Source organism: Lutjanus erythropterus, chromosome 4 (genome assembly GCF_056507025.1).
Source record: "Lutjanus erythropterus isolate fLutEry1 chromosome 4, fLutEry1.hap2, whole genome shotgun sequence".
Taxonomy (NCBI): domain Eukaryota; kingdom Metazoa; phylum Chordata; class Actinopteri; order Lutjaniformes; family Lutjanidae; genus Lutjanus; species Lutjanus erythropterus.
In genome coordinates, this window is record NC_139320.1 from 44,468,690 (window position 1) to 44,491,142 (window position 22,453).

A 22,453-nucleotide genomic window follows, 5' to 3' on the forward strand; every position below is an offset into this window, starting at 1 on the left:
CCATCACCTCCCCTTTAACTGTAGGATGTTGAAAAATCAGATATACAAGTATATAAAAAAATTTCCAGAGTTGACAGGAATAATCTTGGCGCTTTATATCAGTGATTATTTAAGGTAGATGCAACCTTTTTTAAAGTAGAAAACTGTAATATATTTACTCTAATAAATGATAAAATGACAATGATTTGTTATCAGAGATCAATAAAACATGTTAAGTTGAAATACTGGCTTTCATTACATCAATGCTGCAGCCACGGTGTCCCACTTTTAAATTTCTGTTCCAGCCCGGAAAAACTGTTTAGTTTGCCCATTTCATGTTAATCAGAGTTCAAATTAATGCCCGATGTACGCCCACTGAGTGAGGGATTATGGATTTAAACCTTTTTAATATACAGTCTATGGCTCCAACTCGCTATTTGGACTGCAGTACTCATTTTTATACTGGCAATTGCTACATATTGCTCCTTTAACTATGCTGACTGAGCAACTTCATGATAGAAGAAATGTCTCTTTCCTTTGCATTATCTGTGTGTTTCCCAGTGAGATACCAGGTCACGTGTATCCCTAATGTAATGATCAAGATATATTGTAGCATAGCCTAAAAAGTTTGAGATTTTTTTATGCAATATTGCCCAGCCTTAGTTAGTAGCCTTTACTCAATAACTACTGAAGACTTTCCCTTCAGCAAGTTATTACAGAAATTCATATCAGATCTGTAACATTATTAAACCTTGTTTGGCCCTTATTTCTGTGTGTATTGGTGTAAAATTTAAGCAGGTCAATAAAGAGCCAAGTAAATTAACGAATAACTATTGCTGCTTCACCAGATGGTTAGATACCCTGAAAAAGAAATCATACGCAATTGAAAGATTGTGTACAACACACTCTTTACTGATTAGCATTCAGCTGTATTTACTTTCTCAGGTTTGTATATTCCATCTCTAGGATATGGAAATATGGCAGTCATGGTAATTAAAACAACACTTGCATACAGTTAGGATTACATAGGATTAAGAAGACAAGAGGATATGTGTGAGGGGTGATACTTACATCCTCAAACATTATGTGTGATGTGAGATTTTTCAAACCATCTGTTCCTGTTTGGTTGACAAATTCTGAAAGTGTACCATCAGTACTATAGTAGTAAGATAAGTGTTGGTAGTAAAATAAATACATTTTCACTTTTGCACTTATTCCCTCTCCTCTGTGCTTTATGCAGGGTTGGACAAAGTTCTACGAGTTTTCTTTGTCGGACCTCCGTGCTGGTTTTGAGATCATCGACAGGCTTTTTGAAGGTGAGGGGCTGGTAACAAACATTACAATGCAGGGGAGAGCTCTGCTCTGCTGCACATATGGTAATGAGAAGTGGAATCTATGGTTTCTTTGATCAATTACCTCTTTAATTTACACTACCCCTGATAAAGCCTGACCTGGACAACTCAGCATTTGCATTTCTATGCAGTGTGCGAGCATTTGGTCCTTGTTGTATCTCTCTGCCTTTCTGTATGTGTGTGTGTTCTTTTGTTCTGTGCATATTCATTACCACGTCCAAACGGAATCTGTGGATTTTATTTTACAGTTTTCAGCGGTGATCCAGAATGAAAATCAGAATTTAGCAGATTGTTGTTTTTTTTGTTGTTGTTGCTTGTAATGCCATAGACAATATTCATTTTAGATAATAAGGATTGATTATAGCAAAAATAAGCACACCATACATTAAAATAAGTTAAAATTACATCAAGCAGGGCTGAAAGAAACAAGTAGCAGATTTTGGTAGAGCCTATGAATTTGAGGTTTTCAAAACATAGTGTGAAAATTGGTCAACCACCATAAACTGCAAGGTTCAGTGTGGAGCAGAGAAAGCAAAAATCACTTAACAAAACCAACAATCATTAAATTTGACACTTGTCATGTGGATATCCAGTCAGTGTTGATGGAAACGTAGTCAGCTGAAGCAATAAATTCCTCAGTGTGTTATATTTACAGAGAAAGCTGTGCAGTAGTGCCTACATGTACCAGGAAAATGCAAAAATACTCATATAGTACATCCCCTGGCTATTCAGAAGCCAAGACTATAAATATAGGCTAAAATAGCCTGTTGTTCTTCCTGCATCCAGTGACATCACTGAATGCAGGAAGAACAACAGATTTTGCAGCAGGACAACGCAGCTTTCTTGGCCAATATATATATCCCACATTAGGAATTTATTGCTTCAGTTGACTACATTTACCATTTGGAAATCCACACGCATCTTTATGCGTGTAAGATTTGCAGAGGTGCTCAGTGAACATTTTTATAGCTTTCTTTGTGTCTGTGTGTCTTCTTATCTCTCAAGACGGTAAACATTTCCAGTGGGAGTTTGTCCATGGCCTTCTGGAGAGTGCCATCTATGGTGGACGCATCGACAACCCCTCTGACCTCCGCATCTTACGCTCCTACCTGGAGCAGTTCTTCTCTGCTCATCTCCTCTCGTCCTCCTTCTCAGCCGGTCAAAGAAGGAGCAGATCAGGAACACGTTTCTTTCCACCTCAGATCAGCCTCCCAAACTCTTGCTCCATTATGGTAGGTTGCCAGGGCGACACAGTGGTGAAGCACATGCAGTTGGCAGGCGCACACTTGAATTCACAGTTGAAGGTGTGGATACTATATGTGGGGCTCTTATAGGAAAATCTGGTACTTCTTATGTAGATGTCAGTGTTGATGATAAATGTAGTCATTTAAAGCAATAGATTCTGGCTTGAATTCACAGTGATGTCACAGTGATGTCATTGATGTTAAGGAGGAACTACAGGCTATTTTCAGCTTGGATTTATAGTCTGCCTCTGGGCAGCTAGGGGACGTGCTAGATGAGTATTTTTTTTTTCACCTACCACAATGTTTTTGCTAACAAAGTAATAAGACATAGACTAGGATCATAATATACAGCAACATGGGTGTGCATGCAATGCATCATGGTACATGGAGGCACAGCTGGCACAGATGAACTCAGGTTTCTTGGTCAACGTAACATACACAGAAAAATGTATTGCTTCAGTTGACTAAAATTCCCATTGACACTGACTGGACCTCCAAATAAAACTATTGAATTTTCCCTTCAAAGATGTTCAAGAAATAATTTCTTGTTACTGAGAAAAAGGGACACTTCTTTGTTTTTTTCTGTACTTAAAAACTTAAGCTGCATTGTCCTCCTCTGCTCTTTCTAATGGTCTCAGAAGCCCTGGCAGAGAAGCAAAAACAATTCAAAAAAAGGGTACTGAATTAATGCTCCCAAGTTTTTCACCGACTCAATTTACTGTTTGCGGTTTGGTCAGTATTGAAGTTTCATTAGTCCATGTTGTGTTAGCTCCATTTTAAGTCGGTTTATAAAGTAGCCACTACAAATTCATCCAATTAGCTGGCCTCATGTTTACACAAGTGGTTTTGTTCTTTCTATTGCTTTGCATTCTGTTGATTCAGCTTAGTATACACAACAAACAAGTGGGCGTACATGCCCAAAACTGTTCATTAGGTATCTGTTCATTTCAGGTCCGAGACTAGAATCAGTTAGTACAATGCAGAGCCATTTGCTATACAAAAGAAGTCAATATGGAAATTTATACTTTGAATTGGCAGTCTCTGCAATTTAAGTCGGTAGTAAGTGGGAGTGCCAAATGGATACTGCATCAAACCGTACAAACAACACACCTAATTAAGGACAATACAGTATTATTTATCCAATGCTCCCACAAAGCGATCCAACAACCACGCTGCAAGAGTTTATTTTTTTCAATGTAGTAGCACGTGTTGCTTGAAAATGCCAAAATGTTGTCTTGTGTCTTAGAGCCATGATAAAAATAGGCACCACACTGACATTCTCTGTCTGTTTAGCATTTCTGCGTGTGACCTGTGTGTGTCTGTGTGTCTTCCCAGGACTACCGCAGCGTAATAGAGAATCTCCCTGAGGATGACAGACCTGCATTCTTTGGTCTGCCTGCCAACATAGAAAGATCCTCCCAGAGAATCATCAGCTCCCAGGTGCACCCACACACTCAGCCACCTGCTTACACACACAAACACACACCAGCAGCAGCAGCACCGCCACCACCACGACACACATGAAAAAATACAAACACAAAGGCACACACATACACTCACACAAATATGTAGATGTGCACTCTCTCTAACTCACACAGGAAAGCCCACAAGCACATTCATCAGTGCACATGTTCATTCTCACAGAAGCACATGCAATCACATACATGCCTGTATACACATAAACAAACCCTTTGAAATTATTACAGTTACAATTATTCTTACCACACAGTGTTGCAGACCAGTGAACTATTGATACTATTTTCCATAATTGAATGCAAAAAACAAAGACATGAAAAGATGGGGAAAGATTCAATATTATGTTAACTGGGGTAACTGGTAACTCTGGTTAAGGGCTGTGGTCATCACCCTACATCTGAAAATATTAACAGCCATAAGCAACACAAAATGAGTGTTCTCTGGTTGTTAGGACAGCTCACAGCAAGTTCAACATAGGCTACCAAACTATGCTACCTAGAATAATTAAAGAAACTAGGGCTGGGGGAAAAACTCAGTTCTTAGAAACATCGCAATGCGGACATGGAAGGTTCTCAGCGGATTCACAAATGTTAAAAATCAATTTTCCAAATGTTCCATGACAAAGAAATGTTGACAGAGCAAAAAAGGCGGAACTCAGCTGTGAGGACGATGCAGCAACTGGACAGTCCACAGCGTACAGACGCTAGAGTATATTGTAAGGGAGAGATGTGCTTCATATTCACAAAAGACAACAGCTGCAAGTATGTTTGATTTATCGTCTAAATATCATTATGTAAAATATCAGATGCATCAATAATGCATCCTCTGAATCAGAATCGCATTGAATGGTGAGATCTTACAAGGAATGATTACCAAGAAATTTGACTACAGGCTTGTGACATTCTGCCTGTCATTTTCCCTTGTAGTGATGAGGAATGAGTTGGACGATGCAAAATTATTTTTGTAACAATAGCGAGTGTTACCTCGACTTGTTTTGATAATCTCATCGTCATCAAAACCACTGGGATGCTGCACTCAGGACATAACATTAGCTGCTGAGTGCTATATTTTTAAGTGTTTGGTGAGGTTGCTCGTGTTACCCCGTTTACACACGACCGATTTTTACTTACATTGCATTTGGCTTCAGTTTTGTTAGATTTAGTATAGTGAGCCCACTGGCCATGACTGGAGAACACAAAATGTGACCATGCAGTTATCCAGCATCAAACTTAATTGACTGATGGTGACAGCTTTGCCATCATTAGGGGAGAGTTTTGACTCTAAAATGCCAGCTATGCTGGAGCGAATTAACGTTACATAACAACAGCAGCACCATTTGTCCATGACCTCATCCATATTTTGGTTCTGACAGTCAGAAGCTGGTTCCTATTAAGTACTCTCAATATACATTCATACTGGTCAGTACAGATACTGATGTTTAAGATCTTCTGGAGTTTAATACAAAACAAACAAACAAACAAACAAGTACTTCTTGCCAAGAGAAACTCACTTTTTCACTTTGGCAGCCATTTTTTTGCCTTGTCACAGCACTCTTTGTATAGAAAGCCAATTACTGTACAAATTACACAGGTGATTACTCTACCAAATTATAGGGGAAAACTGCGCAGGTGTATTGTATGACATTGTAGTTGATTCAGTTTGAACAGTCTGTACTCCGTGTGTGTGTGTGTGTGTGTGTGTGTGTTTGAGAGTGTGAGTTGATAAATATATATGTATTTGTGTTTTTATCCTTCAAACAATCCCACACCCTCAGTCATGTTATGGGGGACCACCTCTATTCAGGAGACATAAAAGCGGTTTATTTTAGGGTCAGGACTTCAATTTAAGGTTAAGGTATTATACCAGGCAGCCATCCGTTTCCATTTATTTCACTACCGAATAAAATTCACCTTGCAGAGACATGAAACCAGGTTTAGATGGGTAATCCATCACAGGGAATATCATGTCTGCTTTTATCAGCGTCAAGGTTATGTTGTCATTGCGTTTTCAAGTGTAAGCTGATTTTATAAAGTCTACACTGCAGCAATAATGTCCCTTTAACAAATAGAGCAATGGTCAAGAGTCTGCAAACAGGAAAACAATGATTTATTAGTATATTACTGACCAAAAGCTTGAGGTGGGTAGGTGTGAGCGAGTGAAGTTTCTCAACCTTGAACTTGCATAACATACAGGACACCAAAGATTCCTCAGGCTGATATATTTGGATATGTTTTATATAGAAAATTATTTAAAGGAGAAATATTTATCATGAAATGACCATGATATTACATCAGAGATTAAGGAAACATGTTGAAACACTTACTTCTTTGACAACAACGTTACAGCCGCAGTGTCCTCCTTGGAAAGTTTTTGTATGCCCATTACTTAGGCTTCAAATAAATGCAGAATGTTTATGAATGAGTATGTGTCTGTTTATGAGTTATAATAAATAACTGATAATCTTATAGAAGGAGAAGATGTTTATAATGGTTAAAGAGAGTAATATGTTAATGGAGTCTGGCAGGCGATAAGACAGGCAGGTACTGAATTCAAACTCCAGAGTGTGTATTTTCAGAGCAGTGGGCTTTTGTTTTCAGGATAACAGGCTTACTTTTTCACCATAGATTGTATATTAAAAGAGAATCAACCTACTTATCCAAATGGCTATATAGACTGCACTACTTATTTTTGGACAGCAAATGCTACATATTGCTCTTTTAAAAAATAAACATGCACTTTAAAGAATTGTACATCTTGGTAATAAGGATCCTGGGACATGAAAGTGGGGTCATTAACAAAAAAGTTAGATCCCAGATTAGAGGATTGAAATAAGGATCAGCACAAAGATATTGAGACGTGTCAGTGTGTGGAAATGTGTGTGTGTAGGGATTGATGGTCACTGCAGATTCTGATGTAACTCAACGCAACAGTCTCACACATACACAGAATGTGCTCTTTAACTGTTGTGTCTGTGTGTGTGATATAATCATGGGAGATAGAAGAGAAACAGGATGTAGAGTGAAGAGTGCTTCTCTCTTTTTGTGACCAACTTTTTATTTGTTTTTTTGTATGATTCAAACAGAACAGAGCGTGCAAAATTAATTCCTTCTAGTCCTTGTTTTATGAGCAAAATCAGTGTTTTCATTACGCAACTTCATACACCTGTTCATGGAAATAGAGCAAAAATGAAGGGAGGTGATAGGATGGACAGAGTGAGGTGATGTTTTTGTGTTTGTATGTGTCTGTGTGTGTGCAATTATCCTCAGCAAACACACTTAAACCACACAAAACCAGCACAGCTTGTGTGCGCGGTCCCCATGTGGGTGTTAATGCTTTTAAGTCCATTCATACTGTCACTGTGGTCTGCTGATCGCTGCAGCCACCAGCCTAGTTTAATTCACACAAATCCCACAAGGCCGCTTGTGTGTGTGTGTGTGTTACTGTGTCTCTCTCCACCTATTTCCCCTACTTGTGATTGTCTCCCCTCCTGCTGTCATTTGTCACTGTCATGTTCATGCTCCCTCTGTGTCTCTCCTTCCCTCTGTCTTTTTTAACCTTAATTCATGGCTTCTCCTCTCCCTAAAGACCTTTGTCACTTTCTGTGGGTTGGGCACTTGACCACACACACACCCCAAACAGAGCCCAGGGCACAGTCAGCGGTTTAGGTGGATGCCATTTTAAATAAATGCTTAATCTTAGTGTGAATGACCTGAAATGAGTCAGAATGGTTCTAAATGTCTGGTGAGCATTGCATTGGGCTTACAGACACAATGTATGATGTGGACGTGTGTGCGTTAGGGACATCGCCATATACCAGTGCTGAATATAATCATGATATTTAAAAATGATATATTGATATCATGATAATAACACACATATGACAATACTGTGTTTTTTTTTAAAAAACAGAATTTATTCAAAGGTCTGTGTAGGAAACAACTTAAAAAAGATTCATTTTTTGTCCTCACTCAAAAATACTGTATCAGTCTATTTAGTAGGCCAGACCTCTGTAATCTCTCAAGCTCTGTAATAATGAATCATCATTCTTCTTTTCATTAGGATGAGCATGTATGAACCTACTCTGATGGTTGTTAAAAGAAAAATACAAGAACAGAGACATTTACAAAAGGGGGAGTTTATAAGAATGAAAACAATTACAGTTGATGTCAATTTTGAGTGTAAACCTTTGGAATTTATCTCTTTTGGTGTGTGTGCGTATTTGTGGGCTGGGGGGTGTTAAAGTTTCTTCAGGCAGGAGTAAGGAGGCTCCAAAAAAACAAAGTTGGGAACCACTGGTGTAAATAATCCGGTTCCTCTTAAAAATACTGTATGCTCTTAAATCATTTCCACTTTAAGTGTAATTATACTTCTTGTACATTTTTGTAGAGTTATAGTTACAGACTCTCCCTCCACCTCACTATTTTGAGTGTTACTCATTTGTCAAAAAAAAGAGACAAAACGTACAAAAAACAACTTAAACATGGTTTGGCTGATAGCATTTTTTCCCCTCAAACTTTCTGTAGATATCACAACATCATCTTTATTGTGCATTCTTTTGGTCACAATATAATCATGCAGTGAGCGTTTCATTTTTGTAATAGAAGGTGAGTGCCTGGAAATCAGCTCTTGTTTTTTAGCAGTGTCAATGTACACAGAGCAGTGCAACAGCATGGCAAACTGAAAACTTCATAAAAGTCCAAAACTCACTAGAACAGAGGGCCGGTGACGTGCTGTCAGCCACTTCAGCCACCCCAGTGCACTGCAGCATGTGCCGCAATGAGAGAGGAGATATGCTTCCTGGTGCGCTGGGATTTTATGGCTGAAGTACGAGCAGATGACAAAGAAAGGCATCAAAACACGAGTCTCACTTTGAAAACATACTCATGTAAGTTTGCTGTAGCAATATGTTTTATGTGCACTGCAGAAGATGAGTGCTTAAAGTATAAACTGGGACTAACAAGTGAAAATGTATCACTGGGTTGTTATCACAATTAATACAATACAAAAAGCAGAGCATCAAGAAAGTATCTCTCCCTCCATCTTGTTTGAATAAATGAGCTGTCTCTGTGCTTTTATTCAGCTCAGTGATAGTGCCTTTATATATGTGATTAAATAGCATATGTGCTTGTGTCTTCTTTTCCCAGAGTTCTGCTCAGTAGATGTCTTTATTGGACGTCATCTTTACTAAGACCATGAGAAATAGTCCCCTGATTAAAAACTGTGAACCACAATCCTGGATTACACTGAATTAAAGTGAAAGCTTTACCCCCAGTGAAATTAAAACTGAACTTTGCACATAGACATTGTCTAGTAAGGGTTTTTTTTCCCCCCAGATGGTTATGACCGTAAATGCAGTTGCTGCCTGGTAGTCACTGGTTCAGATAAGAATAAATCTTAATATATTTAAATCCCTATATATTTGAACCCCAATATATTTCAAATCTCCATCCTCAGCTGCCCTCATTTTTACTGCTGTCAGGGTGAAGTTCTAGATTAGCTATCTGCTTTTTTATCCTTCCTTTCCTTCTTCCTCTCTCTCTCACTCTCTCTCTTCCTTACAAACACACACACATGCATGCACGTACGCACGCACATACTCACACTTCCCCTCCTGAGCAGAGAAGATAAAGCAGGTGTTAGTAAAGAGTTCTCCTGGCCCAAATGAAAGCCATTTATCAGACGCTTTGCCTTCCTCACAACACACACATATACATGGAAACTCACACAACCACACAAACACACACTCGAGTCAAGATAAAAGCACTATCCAGGACTTTAAGCCTGAAGCTAAGCATGCTTGATTAGGTGTGTAAGGAGCTGTTAGGAGATGTGTTTGGGGTTTGCCCTTTTTTCACTCTTTCACTATTCCAGAACATGAAACAGTGTTGACTGTCACTGTAGAGTGTAGCCACCAGAGATGTCAATGACTTTTTATTACAGCGTTTTAAAAAACAGCATTTTATTCATGCATTGCTTTTGGGTGGAACAAGCAAAAGTGCATATTTATTATATCCCCCCTTTCTTTGCAGTTTTTCAGAGGAGACAGGTGTACTTTAGTAAATACCACACATACCTTTTTTTTGTTATCAGTCACACTTCAGTGTATAATTAGATGAGGGAAGTTGCAGTTACATGGCCATTTATTTTTGGACGACCTTTTTGCTGCCACAGGATCTGTCTCATAAACAAATGCAACGCTCAGATGACTAATTCAGGAAACAGGCACCTCTGCTCCACTTCTAGAACACCTTTGCTAAACTGATTAATTTGTTTGTTTTTATAATTGATTTATTCACAGGTGATTTCCCAGCTGCGTGTTCTGAGCCGCTCAGAAGCAACAGGCTCAAAGTTTGACAGGGAGCTCTGGTCGAATGGACTTTCGCCTGTCCTCCACTTGTGGAAGAAACTTAACCAGGTCAGTTTTTCTCTTCTTATCTGTTTTCTGTAAACTGAAAACTCAAACTACTGAATCTGAGGAAAAAAATCAGATCTTTCTTTTATGTTGCCCTTTTTTTTCCACAAAACAAACTGTAAAGCTGGCTCCATGATTTAATCTTGATCAACTTGAAGTATGTGAGCGGCGAGTTCGATACCTTCTCTACGCTATCTATAAATAATCAAAATGAACTCACAAAGTGTCAAGAAGCAGCAACAATTAGTCGATAATAGATCAGTCGATCAAGAGAAAATTAGTTGCCAGCTATATTGATAATTCATTAATCATTCAGCAAAAATCAAATATTTGCTAGTTGCAGCTTCTTCACTGTGAGGATTTGTGGCTTTTCTTTGTCATTTATGATGGTAAATGAAGAGTCTTTGGATTTTGATCTGTTGCTTGGAAAAAAATGTCTCTGGGAAATTATGATCAGCATTTTTCATTACTTTTGGACATGTTATAGGTTAAATGGTTCATTGATTAATCCAGAAAACAATTAGCAGATCAATCGGTCACGAAAATAATCTTTATCTGCAGACCTACACTTATTTTCTCATTGAACAGAAAAAATACTATTATTCTACCAAGCTAAGAAGAGCTTAATTGCCTTGTTAACTCGTCATAAAACACACTTCATTTAAACTCACCATCTTGGTTAGTCATTCCACTGTTCCAACAATCACCAACCCTGGTTTGTTGATTTAAATCCTTAATTCACATGTGAAAATATTCTGGCTCTACAGGCTGTTTTCCTTTCATTAAATTAGCAAAATAAAATGACAAAAGTTGCCCAAAACCCATAACCAGCAACATAATGACCAAACAGCAGTGTATTCATCTAATTGCCCAACCCTAATTAACTCATTCATAATTGGTAAATACTTACATTTTTTAGACCATTTCATCATTAAATTCAAAGTACCTGGTAAGTATTTACTAATAGATTAGTTTTGAGAACACTATCTAAATCTTTGAAGTTCTTTTCAAGCTTTGACAGTTCCATGCTAGACTTTATTTGTATGCAAAATCATGTTTTCACATTTCCCACACAGCAGCAACTAGTCTAAATTAAAAACTGTGAAAGCTCGTTGGAAATTAGTGTGGTCTAATTGAGCGCTGCGTGTTGACAGCCACTGGCTTCTCTAGTCAGGCAGCTCTCCTGTGTGCGGTTGCTTGGAGACTGGCACCTTTTCAAATCAAAAGGACATCTACCTCTACATTAAATAATTTAGCCACCACACTCCCCCTCTCTGTTTTATTCCCTCTCACGCTGTAAATCACACATGATCTCCCTCTCCTTTTGTCTCATTTGCACATATGGCTCCCTCTCTTTGCAGGCGGGGTTGTTTTGTACTTACTGAGAGGAGACTGATTGACTCTGTTAATTGTTGAAAATTGTACCACCAGCCCTGCTTCCCATAGATCACAATCTACCTCTGACCGCTTTCAATTAACTGGCCCTTTGTTGTCAGCTAACCCTCTGTGCTTGACCATCAGTGGTCTGTTCCCTGAAGTGTAGCTTAAATGCACCCCTTTATGCATGCACATTATTTGTGTGCGTGTGTATCTATAAACTGCGAGTGGGCCTGACTTTGTGTGTGGAGATATTTATGTATTTATTCCGACAAATCTTTCTGTAGTCTGGATCGAGGGGAGAAGCACGAGACAGCAGATACTGTTTATTTGGCTGTTAAGTCACATTTTTGAATAGAGACAATAGCAGAGCTGTAGTCAAGCTGAATTTTTTTGCTCATTGTCTCATTTATCTCCCGCTCTCCATTGTCTCCATTCCTCCGTCCTGCAGTCACACTATCCTCTCTGCCCCTCTTTCCTCCTCTGCCTCTTACTGAGTAGATGCAAGGAAAACAAAATAGGCTACAGGTACAGAGTGTGATATCAGCAACTGAATACAACACAATGTCAGTGCTGGTACACATTTGTTTTTTCTGTATGCATTTGTGTTTGTACACAAATACAAATACAAACGTTTAGTGTGCTTACAATAGATTTCTGTGTTAACTAGTGTAAACAAATTGTCCTCTTGGTTTGCACTGCGGAGAGAAACAATTTCCTATTTGGTTACAGCTTGTTTTTTGTGGAAGAACCAAGAGCTGGACAGTTTAGTGTATGTGTGTTGAGCTACGGAAACCCACAGGGAACAGTAGGAAGATACACTGTAGTAATGGAAGAAATAATTTGAATGAAAAAAGATAGCATGCTGTTGCACAGCAGCAATTTCAAAATGCATTATGCATCTTACACTAAATAATGTTACATCCCTGCTTCTCTGTCGCCAGTTTGATGAGACTGATTAGTTGATGTATTGCCAATAGTGCTCCATTGAAAAGAGGGATGTGAAGCAACGCTAGGACAACTGTACAATATTATACAGCAGGCCTTGAACCACTGCAGCCCAGAGTACAAAAAATATCTATAGCTCTGAGGTTTTTAGAATGATTATTGTCTCATTATTTTTGCTTCCCTGAATGTAGAAAATATAATCCTTCTCCTTCCCTCCCGCCATCCCCTTTATCATCTCTCTCTCTTTCGTCTCAGTCTTCGAAAATTATGTTTTTTAACATGACTCTGGCAATCTATCTGTCTATCCTACGGGTGGGCAATTATTTTTCACGGGGGGCCACATGATAAATTGACTAGGCTGCCATGGACCAGACACAAATGTGATAAAAGGTTCTAATAATGGCTGAATCTCTAATAATAGAACAGTCAGAAGTGTTCTATACAGGGCACAGCGGTACGTAAGTATGTATGAGCTAATATCTGGCTAACACAGTAATGAACTTCTATTGGTCATCCTTTCTGAATTGTCGTGTGATGAATTGTGGCCTAATTATTTTTGTTGGCAGGGTCTAAAATGTGAAACTTTACAGTATGCCATGCATGCTGGATACAGGCTGCAATAATAGTAGGAGCACCAGTAGAAGAAGAACAATGTAAACAACATGGATGTGTGTCATTGACTCAATAAAGTTAAAGTGTAAAAGGTAAAGTTTGTTATCATTACCAGTGAACACAGCACTGACCTCTTTGAGAATAAAGGCCTGATAACAGTTTAACTGTAAACAAAATGACTGACTTTTTGATTTTAGTTGTAATATTTCCAAGTGCTCATGATGACGTTGTGGGTCACATGGCACCAGGTCTGGTCTATCCTGTCAACATATGTATGTGAATATGTCTGTTGTCTGTTTGTCTGTCTACTATCTATCAGGGTTCTACTCTGATCCATCAGAAGGTGCCCCCACCTACAGAAGGTCAGGGATCACCGGTCCTATCATTTATCACTTTGGAGCAGTTGAACGCCATCCGCTTGGTCCAGGTGTGTCGGATAACCTGTTACTCAAGAAAAACATGTTTTTTATTATTTAATTCACATTATTTCTGCATTACATTATAATTGGTTCCACATCTTCATACAGTTGTGTTATGTGTACCTAATGCTTACCTTAATCCAACTTTTATTTGATTTTTTTAAGTTTTTAACATTTTTTAAGGTTTTTTAAAGTAACTACAGTTGTAGATGAAAATAAGAATGACCTCTAACTACATCTTTTTGTTAATGAGCACACCAGTGAGCCCAGTCAGTAAATCGCACAGCCAGTCATAATGAACCAGTTCAAAGCAGTCAGGATGTCAAATGACACCTAAGGCACCGGTGTTCTTTAACTTTGTCACAGTCTGTACACTAAACTGTAATTATTGTCACAGAGTATCCACCAATCTCTGGCTGCACTGAGCAAGGTCATCAGAGGGACCCAACTGCTAACTCCTGACGTCCAAAAACTGGCCACTGCCCTGCTCAATCAAGAGGTAAGAAAGAAAGAAATTGAGATACATAGAGTTTGTATGCTTAAGTTAAAATAAGAAGTTAAAGCTACTACCAGGCACTTTAATATTTTGTTGATTTTGGAGGGCCCTTTGAGAAAAAAGGAGTAGTGTTTCCACTATAATAACCACAATATATAACATCAAAAATAAACTAATCTGAATAAAAGTCTCCTCTTGCTACTTTTTAACTGGCTAACATATTACTCACTGTAACTCTGTTTGGGAAAATGTTGACAGCCCTGTTTTGTTTGATTTCACAGAGAATCTGACACAGTAGTAGTTGTTACAAATAATCATATAGAAATAGTCGATCCTCTCTGGGATGGTCTGGTTAACTTAAACAGGTAAAATAGAGGCATCAGTAATAAACTGAGACTGTTTCATAACCAGTTAGACATTTATTATAGCAGCTTTAACATACTGCAAACACTAGTTTGTGGGTACATACGTGTTGTATTGTGTTGTGTGCACTGTCAAGAAGACAAAGCTAACTTGTAGACGTCTAGCAAACAAGGCATGTATCCTCGTGTGTCTCCAAGATGAGATGAGGACAAAGGGGAAATGATGAGGTAGAACGGAGAGATGCACAGTCAACCTTTTACTCCTTCTATGTTTGTAATCTCCTGAGAGAAGCCTTGGGCATAATCCCCTTTTCACTGCTTTCCTCCTCACTTTAAATTAATCAGCAGGTCTTTAGTCTCATCACCATTTATTTCCCAATTAACTGAATGCACTTTTTGTCTCTTCTGTTATCATCTCTCTTTCCTGGTTTCGTTCCCTTCTGACTTACTCCTTTGCTACAATTAGTGCTAATACAGTACCAAGACTGAGTTATCTACTTGATGATAGGTATAATAACAATGTATAACTTATAACGTATAATTCAATGCATATAACAGATTTCCATTATGATGCATTATATGAGACAAAAAATGTTTCAAATGTGTAAAAACTAGGTGTTAATTGTATATTACTAAATCCCAGATACAGACAGTGGTGGGTTGAAGTTAGAGCCATAAATTTGTCAGAGTGCTAATACAACACTGAAAATACTCTACCTTAACTAGAAGTATGTAAAAGTAAAGTGCTCATTCTGCAGTAAAAAAGGTCCTTGTCAGTGTTTTACTATTATATCTGATGTTTTTGGATTAATGTTACTGCTGCATTAATGTATATGTTGTATTTTTTTGCTGGTTGAGCTCATTTTAACTACTTTATATACTGTTGGGTAGGGTAGGGTTGGTTTAATCTACAGCTATGCATGACATTCCATAAGAACATCATATGTTTGTTGCATCCTATCCTTATTTTTAGCTTTGTGAGCCAAATAAAGGAGGGTTTTAAGTAGTTTATTTGTCTTAATAAGTAACTAATGTAACCAAAGCTGTGAGATAAATCTATTGGAGAAAAAAGTACAGTATTTGCCTTTGAAATGTAGTGGAGTAGAGTTCAAGTACCTTGAATTTGTGCTTAAGTACAATAGTTGAGTTGATGCACTTAGTTACTCTGCAGCAGCCGCAGGTTTGAATCCAGCCAGCAGTCCTTTGCTACATGTTGCCCTCCCTTTAAAAATGTGTGATTTTTGCATTTCTTTTGTACATCTGGTAAGAGTTTTCATATGTGAGGATCCCTCTCAGTACATTTTGACTGACTCATGTAAAGTAACTACTCAGTATGTAAAACAAAGGAGCTATCATTCTTATTTTACAAAATGTATAACTTTTTCCCTTCCTTTAAAATGAATATCCCAAAGTAGTGGGCATAGCTTTTTTTTTTTTGCCTTGATGATCATTTCTAAGACCCAGTTTAAGACATTTTCTCTGCTTCTGTTGTGCTTAATTAAAATTCTGCATTTGAATGAGATTGTTGAAAGTCAAACAGATTCATTTTGGTAGTTTTGTAGGGCAGTGCAGCTTTGTAGAGTTTTACCAAAGCCTGTTTTGTAAATTAAGATGATGACCCAAAATATTGGCACAGGCCTGCTTCTAAGCTAATCTTCTTCAAGAGAGGAAGTGTCTCTGCAGGCCCAGATCACAGCGTACTGAACAAAAACTGCCTAGAGTATCCTTGGTTGAAGAAGGCTTTGGAATCTCAGAAACATATCAGATTTACTGCCAGTGGAATCTAAAACCTGATGACTTATGTAACATCTGGTGACTTTGGTGACCCCAACTGACAATGTTTTACATAACTGGTAAAGATAAAAAATCCTTTATTAGTTCCACATTCGGGCAATTTGCAAAGTGAAAACAAAATTAAATGTAAATTGATTACTTTCTTATTGATATTAAAGCTGTGGAGACAGTTTATTTTTTATTTATAAAAAACAGACTTCTGTGGCTCTGCCTCTTGGCTCTGTTTTCTAGCCTGTGACATGAGACTTTTGCTAATCACTGGTTGGTAAGATAGTTGATTGTTGAGTCTCCTTTCCAAAACATCAGAATTTGACAATCTGGGAATAAGACTGAAGAATCAGCCATCTTTGAGCCATCAGTCCAAAGTGTTAGTAATTTGAACCCTGGAAATGAGACTCAAAAGTCAAATTTCTTTCTCAGGAAACACTTCCTGCACCTTTAAGTTGTCTTGTCTCTGCAGTTCTTCATAAATGTATTGACTTAAACTTGTCATTGTATTGGCATGGCCACATGTGTAGAAGAATATGTCAACAACAGAATCATTCTTACACCCATTTTCTTTATTAACACAAAAACACAACAGTACACCTTCTGAATCCGAGTTTCCCTCTTTTATCAAACAAAGTCAAGCGTAATTGCTTTGTTAACTCATTGTAAAACACACTTCACTCAAAATAGACAGGAAACAAACTCTGTTAAGTCTTTCTAGTATTCCAACAATCACCAACTCTGGTTTGGTTGACATAAACCTTTAATTCACTGCGTTAGATGGAAAAATATTCTGGCTCTATAGCTTGTTTTCCTCCCACTTGTTCTCCTGCTCAGTGGGTGCGCACTCTGCCACTGAATGAGAGTCTGTCACTGAGCAGACCATTACATTGAATTACCCAAATCAAAAAATCGCCCACCAGAAAAAAAAAACAAAACAACTGGTGATGTCTTCTTGCTCTCTTGGGAAAGACTTCCTTGTCTCAGAATATAGCAGAATTAATTTGACAACCCTTCATTGTTAAGTGTAGAATGACTCTGGGGAGGTAATGACAGTAAATTACGGTCTATACCACCACCTCAGACAAAAGAAATGCTAGACAGAAGAAACTGGAAGTAAAGTTTGTGCATCAGAGCTGAATCCCAGCATTTTAATATATCATTCACTCCCATGCAGCCATTTCAGATTAAACATTACCCTTTTGACTTCTTTCCTATAACTTTCCCTCTTACTCAACCAATAGTTCAAAAAAAGGCATTATTAGATGTAATATTAACAGGTGGTTGTTGCTACTAATAAAACAGCAGCATTGCAATACAGAATGTGAATGAGACCAGGAGTCATGGCAAATAATATTAGATACAGCACTGCAGAGTCTCCAACCGTGTACCATTATGTGTTAAGGCTTCCATAACTGATTAGCCCAGTTTCAACCAGAGATGAGGAACAGAAAGAACTGGTGATGTGATTTATATATTTGGAAAACGGATCATTTGAGGGTTGTAATATTGTAAAAGTGTGGCAGGCACAACTCTGGAGGTATCAGCTCCATTGCCTCTCTCCTCAGCTGTGCAGTAAAAAATAATTACATACTTGGAAACTGCCCAAGCATCAGAAGCGAGTGGTAAGCAGCACTGCAAGACAGAAATAAATATCACCACTGCCTTTAGTCAGTGGAAAGATCATTAATATCAAGACATGAGGACTGATGCAGAGATGGCATTTTGATTAAAGGTTAAACAATCTCTAGTATCACTCAAGTTTTCAGTGCCAGTTATAGTAATTAGCATCTCAGTATTGACTGTTATTTTATTTTGTCCTGATGTTTACTTTCAAACAGACTAAGGGTCACAAGCAGGAAGTGATCAAAGGAAGCTTCTTATTCAAAACGCTCATTTGCTAACAAGCTTCACTAGCTACTTGAGAATCCAAAGTTACCTTGGAGACCAAATTTGCACCAATTAAATGTTCCTGCAACAAACCGCAATGCAAAATCACATGCGAGTTCCTTATGAGATAATATGTGTAATTATAAGCAGCGGTTGAGAAGGAATCAAACAAACACAAAGGCTTTTGTGGAAGGAGTATTCACTGATTTCCATGTTTCCAACAAGTTAAAGAGAGATCACACGAGTTCAGTCTGTTTTTTACCATGTATGTAAATGTGTGGTCTGAAAATGTCCTTTAGTTTTTTAGTTTTCACTAAATGCAGCTGAAAATAATTAAGAAATATAATTTAATCTGTGCTCCGGTATGCTTTCAGTGAGTGCCAGTAGCCCTGAAAGTATATTTCTTTTCTGGCAGCATCAACATTGCTAATAAAATCTTAACAAATATTTGCTCATTTCAGTGGCATGACTCAAGCCTGCAGGTTTATCTCCTCACACACTTCAGTGTGACACACACACAGCAGGAGAGCGACTGAATGGTTCACTTGCAGCTAAGTGACACACAAGGTCCCTTTTAGGTTCCATTATGACTTTTAAGCTTGAATAACATCAGATTCTTAGTCCCCAGTCTCCCGCTGTGCGTATTTGTGCGTGTGCGTATTTGTGTGAGGCAGTTCTTTGATCTCTGCTAAACAGTTCAAGCAACACAGACTGCCTAACCTGTCCCAGAGTTAACAGCTGTCTCCTGAGGGAAGCTTTCTTTTGCCACCTACACATGAATATTGCATTTGTCAGTGCCTTCCAAAAGGAACCATTTAAACATTTCAGAACTACACATATGAGCGGTTTGTGATCAGCCACCTCCTTGGTTAAGGTGTGGTGGAAGTTAAGCAACTAAAACGACTTAGTTAGCATCTGGAAAGATTCTCGTCATTGTTTAAAGAAACCAACATTGGCTGTACTTTTGTACACTTCATCCACCCCTTCTCGCCCAAACTTTTTGCTACAATATAAAAAAAACCACCACACTGCTTTGTGCTTTGGAATCGTCTTTTTTTAGAATAATTTTGTCGACAGAAAGACAGCAACATTTGTTGTTATTTGCCAAACCACGGGGGCAGTGCAACCCAGAAGAGTTAAATGTGCTTTTGCTACAGTTTCAACATGAGGCAGAGGACATGGGCTGATGGATAAACAGAGAGAATGAGTCAAAGGAGTCTCATGTCACTGTGGTGATGGGGGTAGCATTTTACTTTACTGCAACACGTCAAATATCTAGATAGCATTTATACAGTATACCATACGATATACGATTATATCATGATTTATTCCTGATTTATTTTCAGTTGCCACAGCGGGGAGACATCAGCTTTCCAGTCATTCAAAAATTCTATGTAAATCCTAAAATATTTGTTTCTTAACTGTAAGGTAAAGTCACTCCAGTATGTTTTAGTGTCATTTTAAGAGTTTTAAAGATATTAGGTGGAGTTTTTAGATGGTTATGAAATGGTTATGAAACTCAATTTATTACTGGTTTTAAAAGATCATCTGTGAAAAGACTGGCTCTTGCTTTATAGTCATTCTTAATGCCTGCTACTCAGTCAGAGTCTCTGTGATATCAGAAGAAACAAGCCTTTGTTCTCATTTTTGGGTTAAAACCAAAGCAGGAAGAGATTTTTATGTAGCAAGTTCTATTTTTTATATCATATTTTGTGGTTATTACTGAGGGAACACTACCGATTTTGTCCACAGGGGCCTCCACAATCAACAAAATTTTCTTCAGTTCCATAGTAGCTTTGAGCATAATTTGATGATTATCGGGATAATGTTGTGAATTGCAATTGTTTTGGCCGAGATAAGCATGACATAAAGTTTTCATACCATCCCATGCCTAGGATATAGAAAGACAAGCATTTTGCAGATTGTGCATATCTTCCAACTCGAAACCTTTGACATCAGAAGTTTAGAAGGACCTCTGACATCACAGAAAACATGGACATGGATTGCGTTTTGGTCTGACCACAGTGCTGGTGCAGCTTAGGAGAGTGTTTGGCTTTTAGTGACTGAAACTCAATGTGTAATAGTATGTTTAGTTTCAAGGTGGCCCAGCAGGATCCAGTGTCATCATGTCTGTCTGTGTTGCATGATTAAGTGACTGTGATAGCACAGGGGACAGGAGACATGACTTTTTTGGACTGCTTTAGCAACTTTATTTTAAAAATAGCTGTGGGACAAATCTAGTGACTTCTTGGGCAGGACATTAGTTACTTTCCCTTGAAGAATGTCTTCAACACAGCTCAGTGAATCTGCAGTCCTCCTGCATGCAGCTCTCTGGGCTGACAGCTGCGTTCAGTCGACCACACAGCAGCCTGACTGGAGCACGTAGCTTACTGATTACAAAATGTCCACAGCGAAAATAGCTTCTTTTTTTTTATGTTTTTTTTTTTTTATTATTATTATTATGGTTCTAAATAAGTCCTCATCCTCTCTGTGTTTGTTTCCCTCTGTCTCAGTGCCCTTTAACATGGCAGAATAAATGGGAGGGACCAGAAGAACCAATGCAGTACCTCAGAGCTGTAGTAACACGGGCTCTCGCTATACAGGTAACACACACATATGTCCACATAAAGAGACATTCTCTCTCTCTCTCTCTCTCTCTCTCTCTCTCTCTTTCTCTCTCTCTCTCTCTCTCTCTCTCTCACTCTCTCTCTCTGTCAGTCTGTCTTTCTTCGTTTCTCCTTCAGGCACACAAAAAATACTTACTACAAGTACATAAGTACAGCTATCTTTAGCTTTGACAGTACATTTTAATCCTAGCGACTGAAATTCACACAAGCCTGCTACTATCTAAGGACCTTTGTCTTCAACAATAAAAAAAAACAAGTTCTCTGTGGAAGAACTGGTTGTAGAGGCATTTACTGACGACCCCACTTGTTATTAAAAAACCCAGATGCCCCTGGGAATCTTCTGTGGTACTACTCTCATGGGAATGAGACTTTTAAGAGGCCTAAGAGTTTTCTAATCAGCATTAGCATAATGATGGAGGGATCCATTTAAATCCATGGTGCATTTATATCCAACCGGGAGTCTTGTCCTCCAGTTGTGACGAATATTACTGGAGGACACTTTTTGATTTCTTTGGTTTCAACGATTTAAACATAGCCCTTGCACTTCACATATCCCACAGTAGCCCCAGACCTTTTTCTGGTGTTTTGCCACATGAGAGGAGTCCTTTAGCTGAGTCCAAGTCAAAGGACCAGAACTAAGTAGTTTAGTTTGGGACTCCCTAAAAACTTGTTATTTCACCTAGGGGCGGTGCTTTATGTCCTGCGCGTTGTGTTCCTGATGGGCGGTCCTCACATTGGGTTGTCTCGTAACTTTTTGGATAAGTTAGCAAAACCTAAAAAGTTGTAGTATGAACCTAATCTGCTCTGTTCCCAAGATTAAACATACAAGAGACCTTACACCTAAGATTATTTTATTTTCATCGTGATCATGAATTTATGTAGATACACTTAGATTTTTACTCCTTGTACTGCTGGTTCAGCTGCAATTGTGATTAGACTTCCCTGCAGATTTTCAAATGGCTTTTATTATAACATTATATTGCAAATATGTGCAACTAAATGGTGCTAAAATATATTGACATTTAGATTGGATGAATTGTGTCAAACAACAGAAAAATTAAAAATAAGAAAATAAAATGCAATGCAAGTTACATGGAGGAGTGCTGAGGATGAAATCAGCAGTCTCTCAGCCTGAAGGAAGAAGCTGCTCTTCAGTCTGCTGGTACAGCCGTGGATACTTTTGTATCTTGAACAGGCTGTGGTTGTGGCGGGTGTCGTCCTTTAGTATCCTCTAGGCTCTGCGCTGGTACCTCAACCCCCCAATATCACTGATGCTCGGTAGTTGAGTACCAATGATTTTATTTGCAGTTTTAATGACCCACTGTTGAGTCCTCCTGTCCTGGGCCATGGACATCCCATGATGTCAGTTTGTGATGTTTGCAGTCAGGATGCCTTCTACTTCTCCTCTGTGGAAGTTAACAAGAACATGACACTGTACCTTTGCCTTCCTAAGGTTCCAAAAGAAATACAGATGTTT

The 22,453-nt window shown here is 38.4% G+C and overlaps 1 protein-coding gene across 2 annotated transcripts in view; it reads left to right on the top strand.

The window, feature by feature from the left end:
* The window catches only part of dync2h1 (dynein cytoplasmic 2 heavy chain 1), a 164,849-nt gene that overhangs the window by 135,086 nt on the left and 7,310 nt on the right, over positions 1–22,453 (top strand). For both annotated transcript variants that reach the window (XM_084718107.1, XM_084718108.1), the window contains 7 exons: positions 1,220–1,295; positions 2,337–2,563; positions 3,911–4,015; positions 10,350–10,466; positions 13,720–13,827; positions 14,217–14,318; positions 20,863–20,952. In XM_084718107.1, the coding sequence (XP_084574233.1) occupies positions 1,220–1,295; positions 2,337–2,563; positions 3,911–4,015; positions 10,350–10,466; positions 13,720–13,827; positions 14,217–14,318; positions 20,863–20,952 (825 nt within the window). The remainder of the gene's footprint in view (positions 1–1,219; positions 1,296–2,336; positions 2,564–3,910; positions 4,016–10,349; positions 10,467–13,719; positions 13,828–14,216; positions 14,319–20,862; positions 20,953–22,453) is intronic.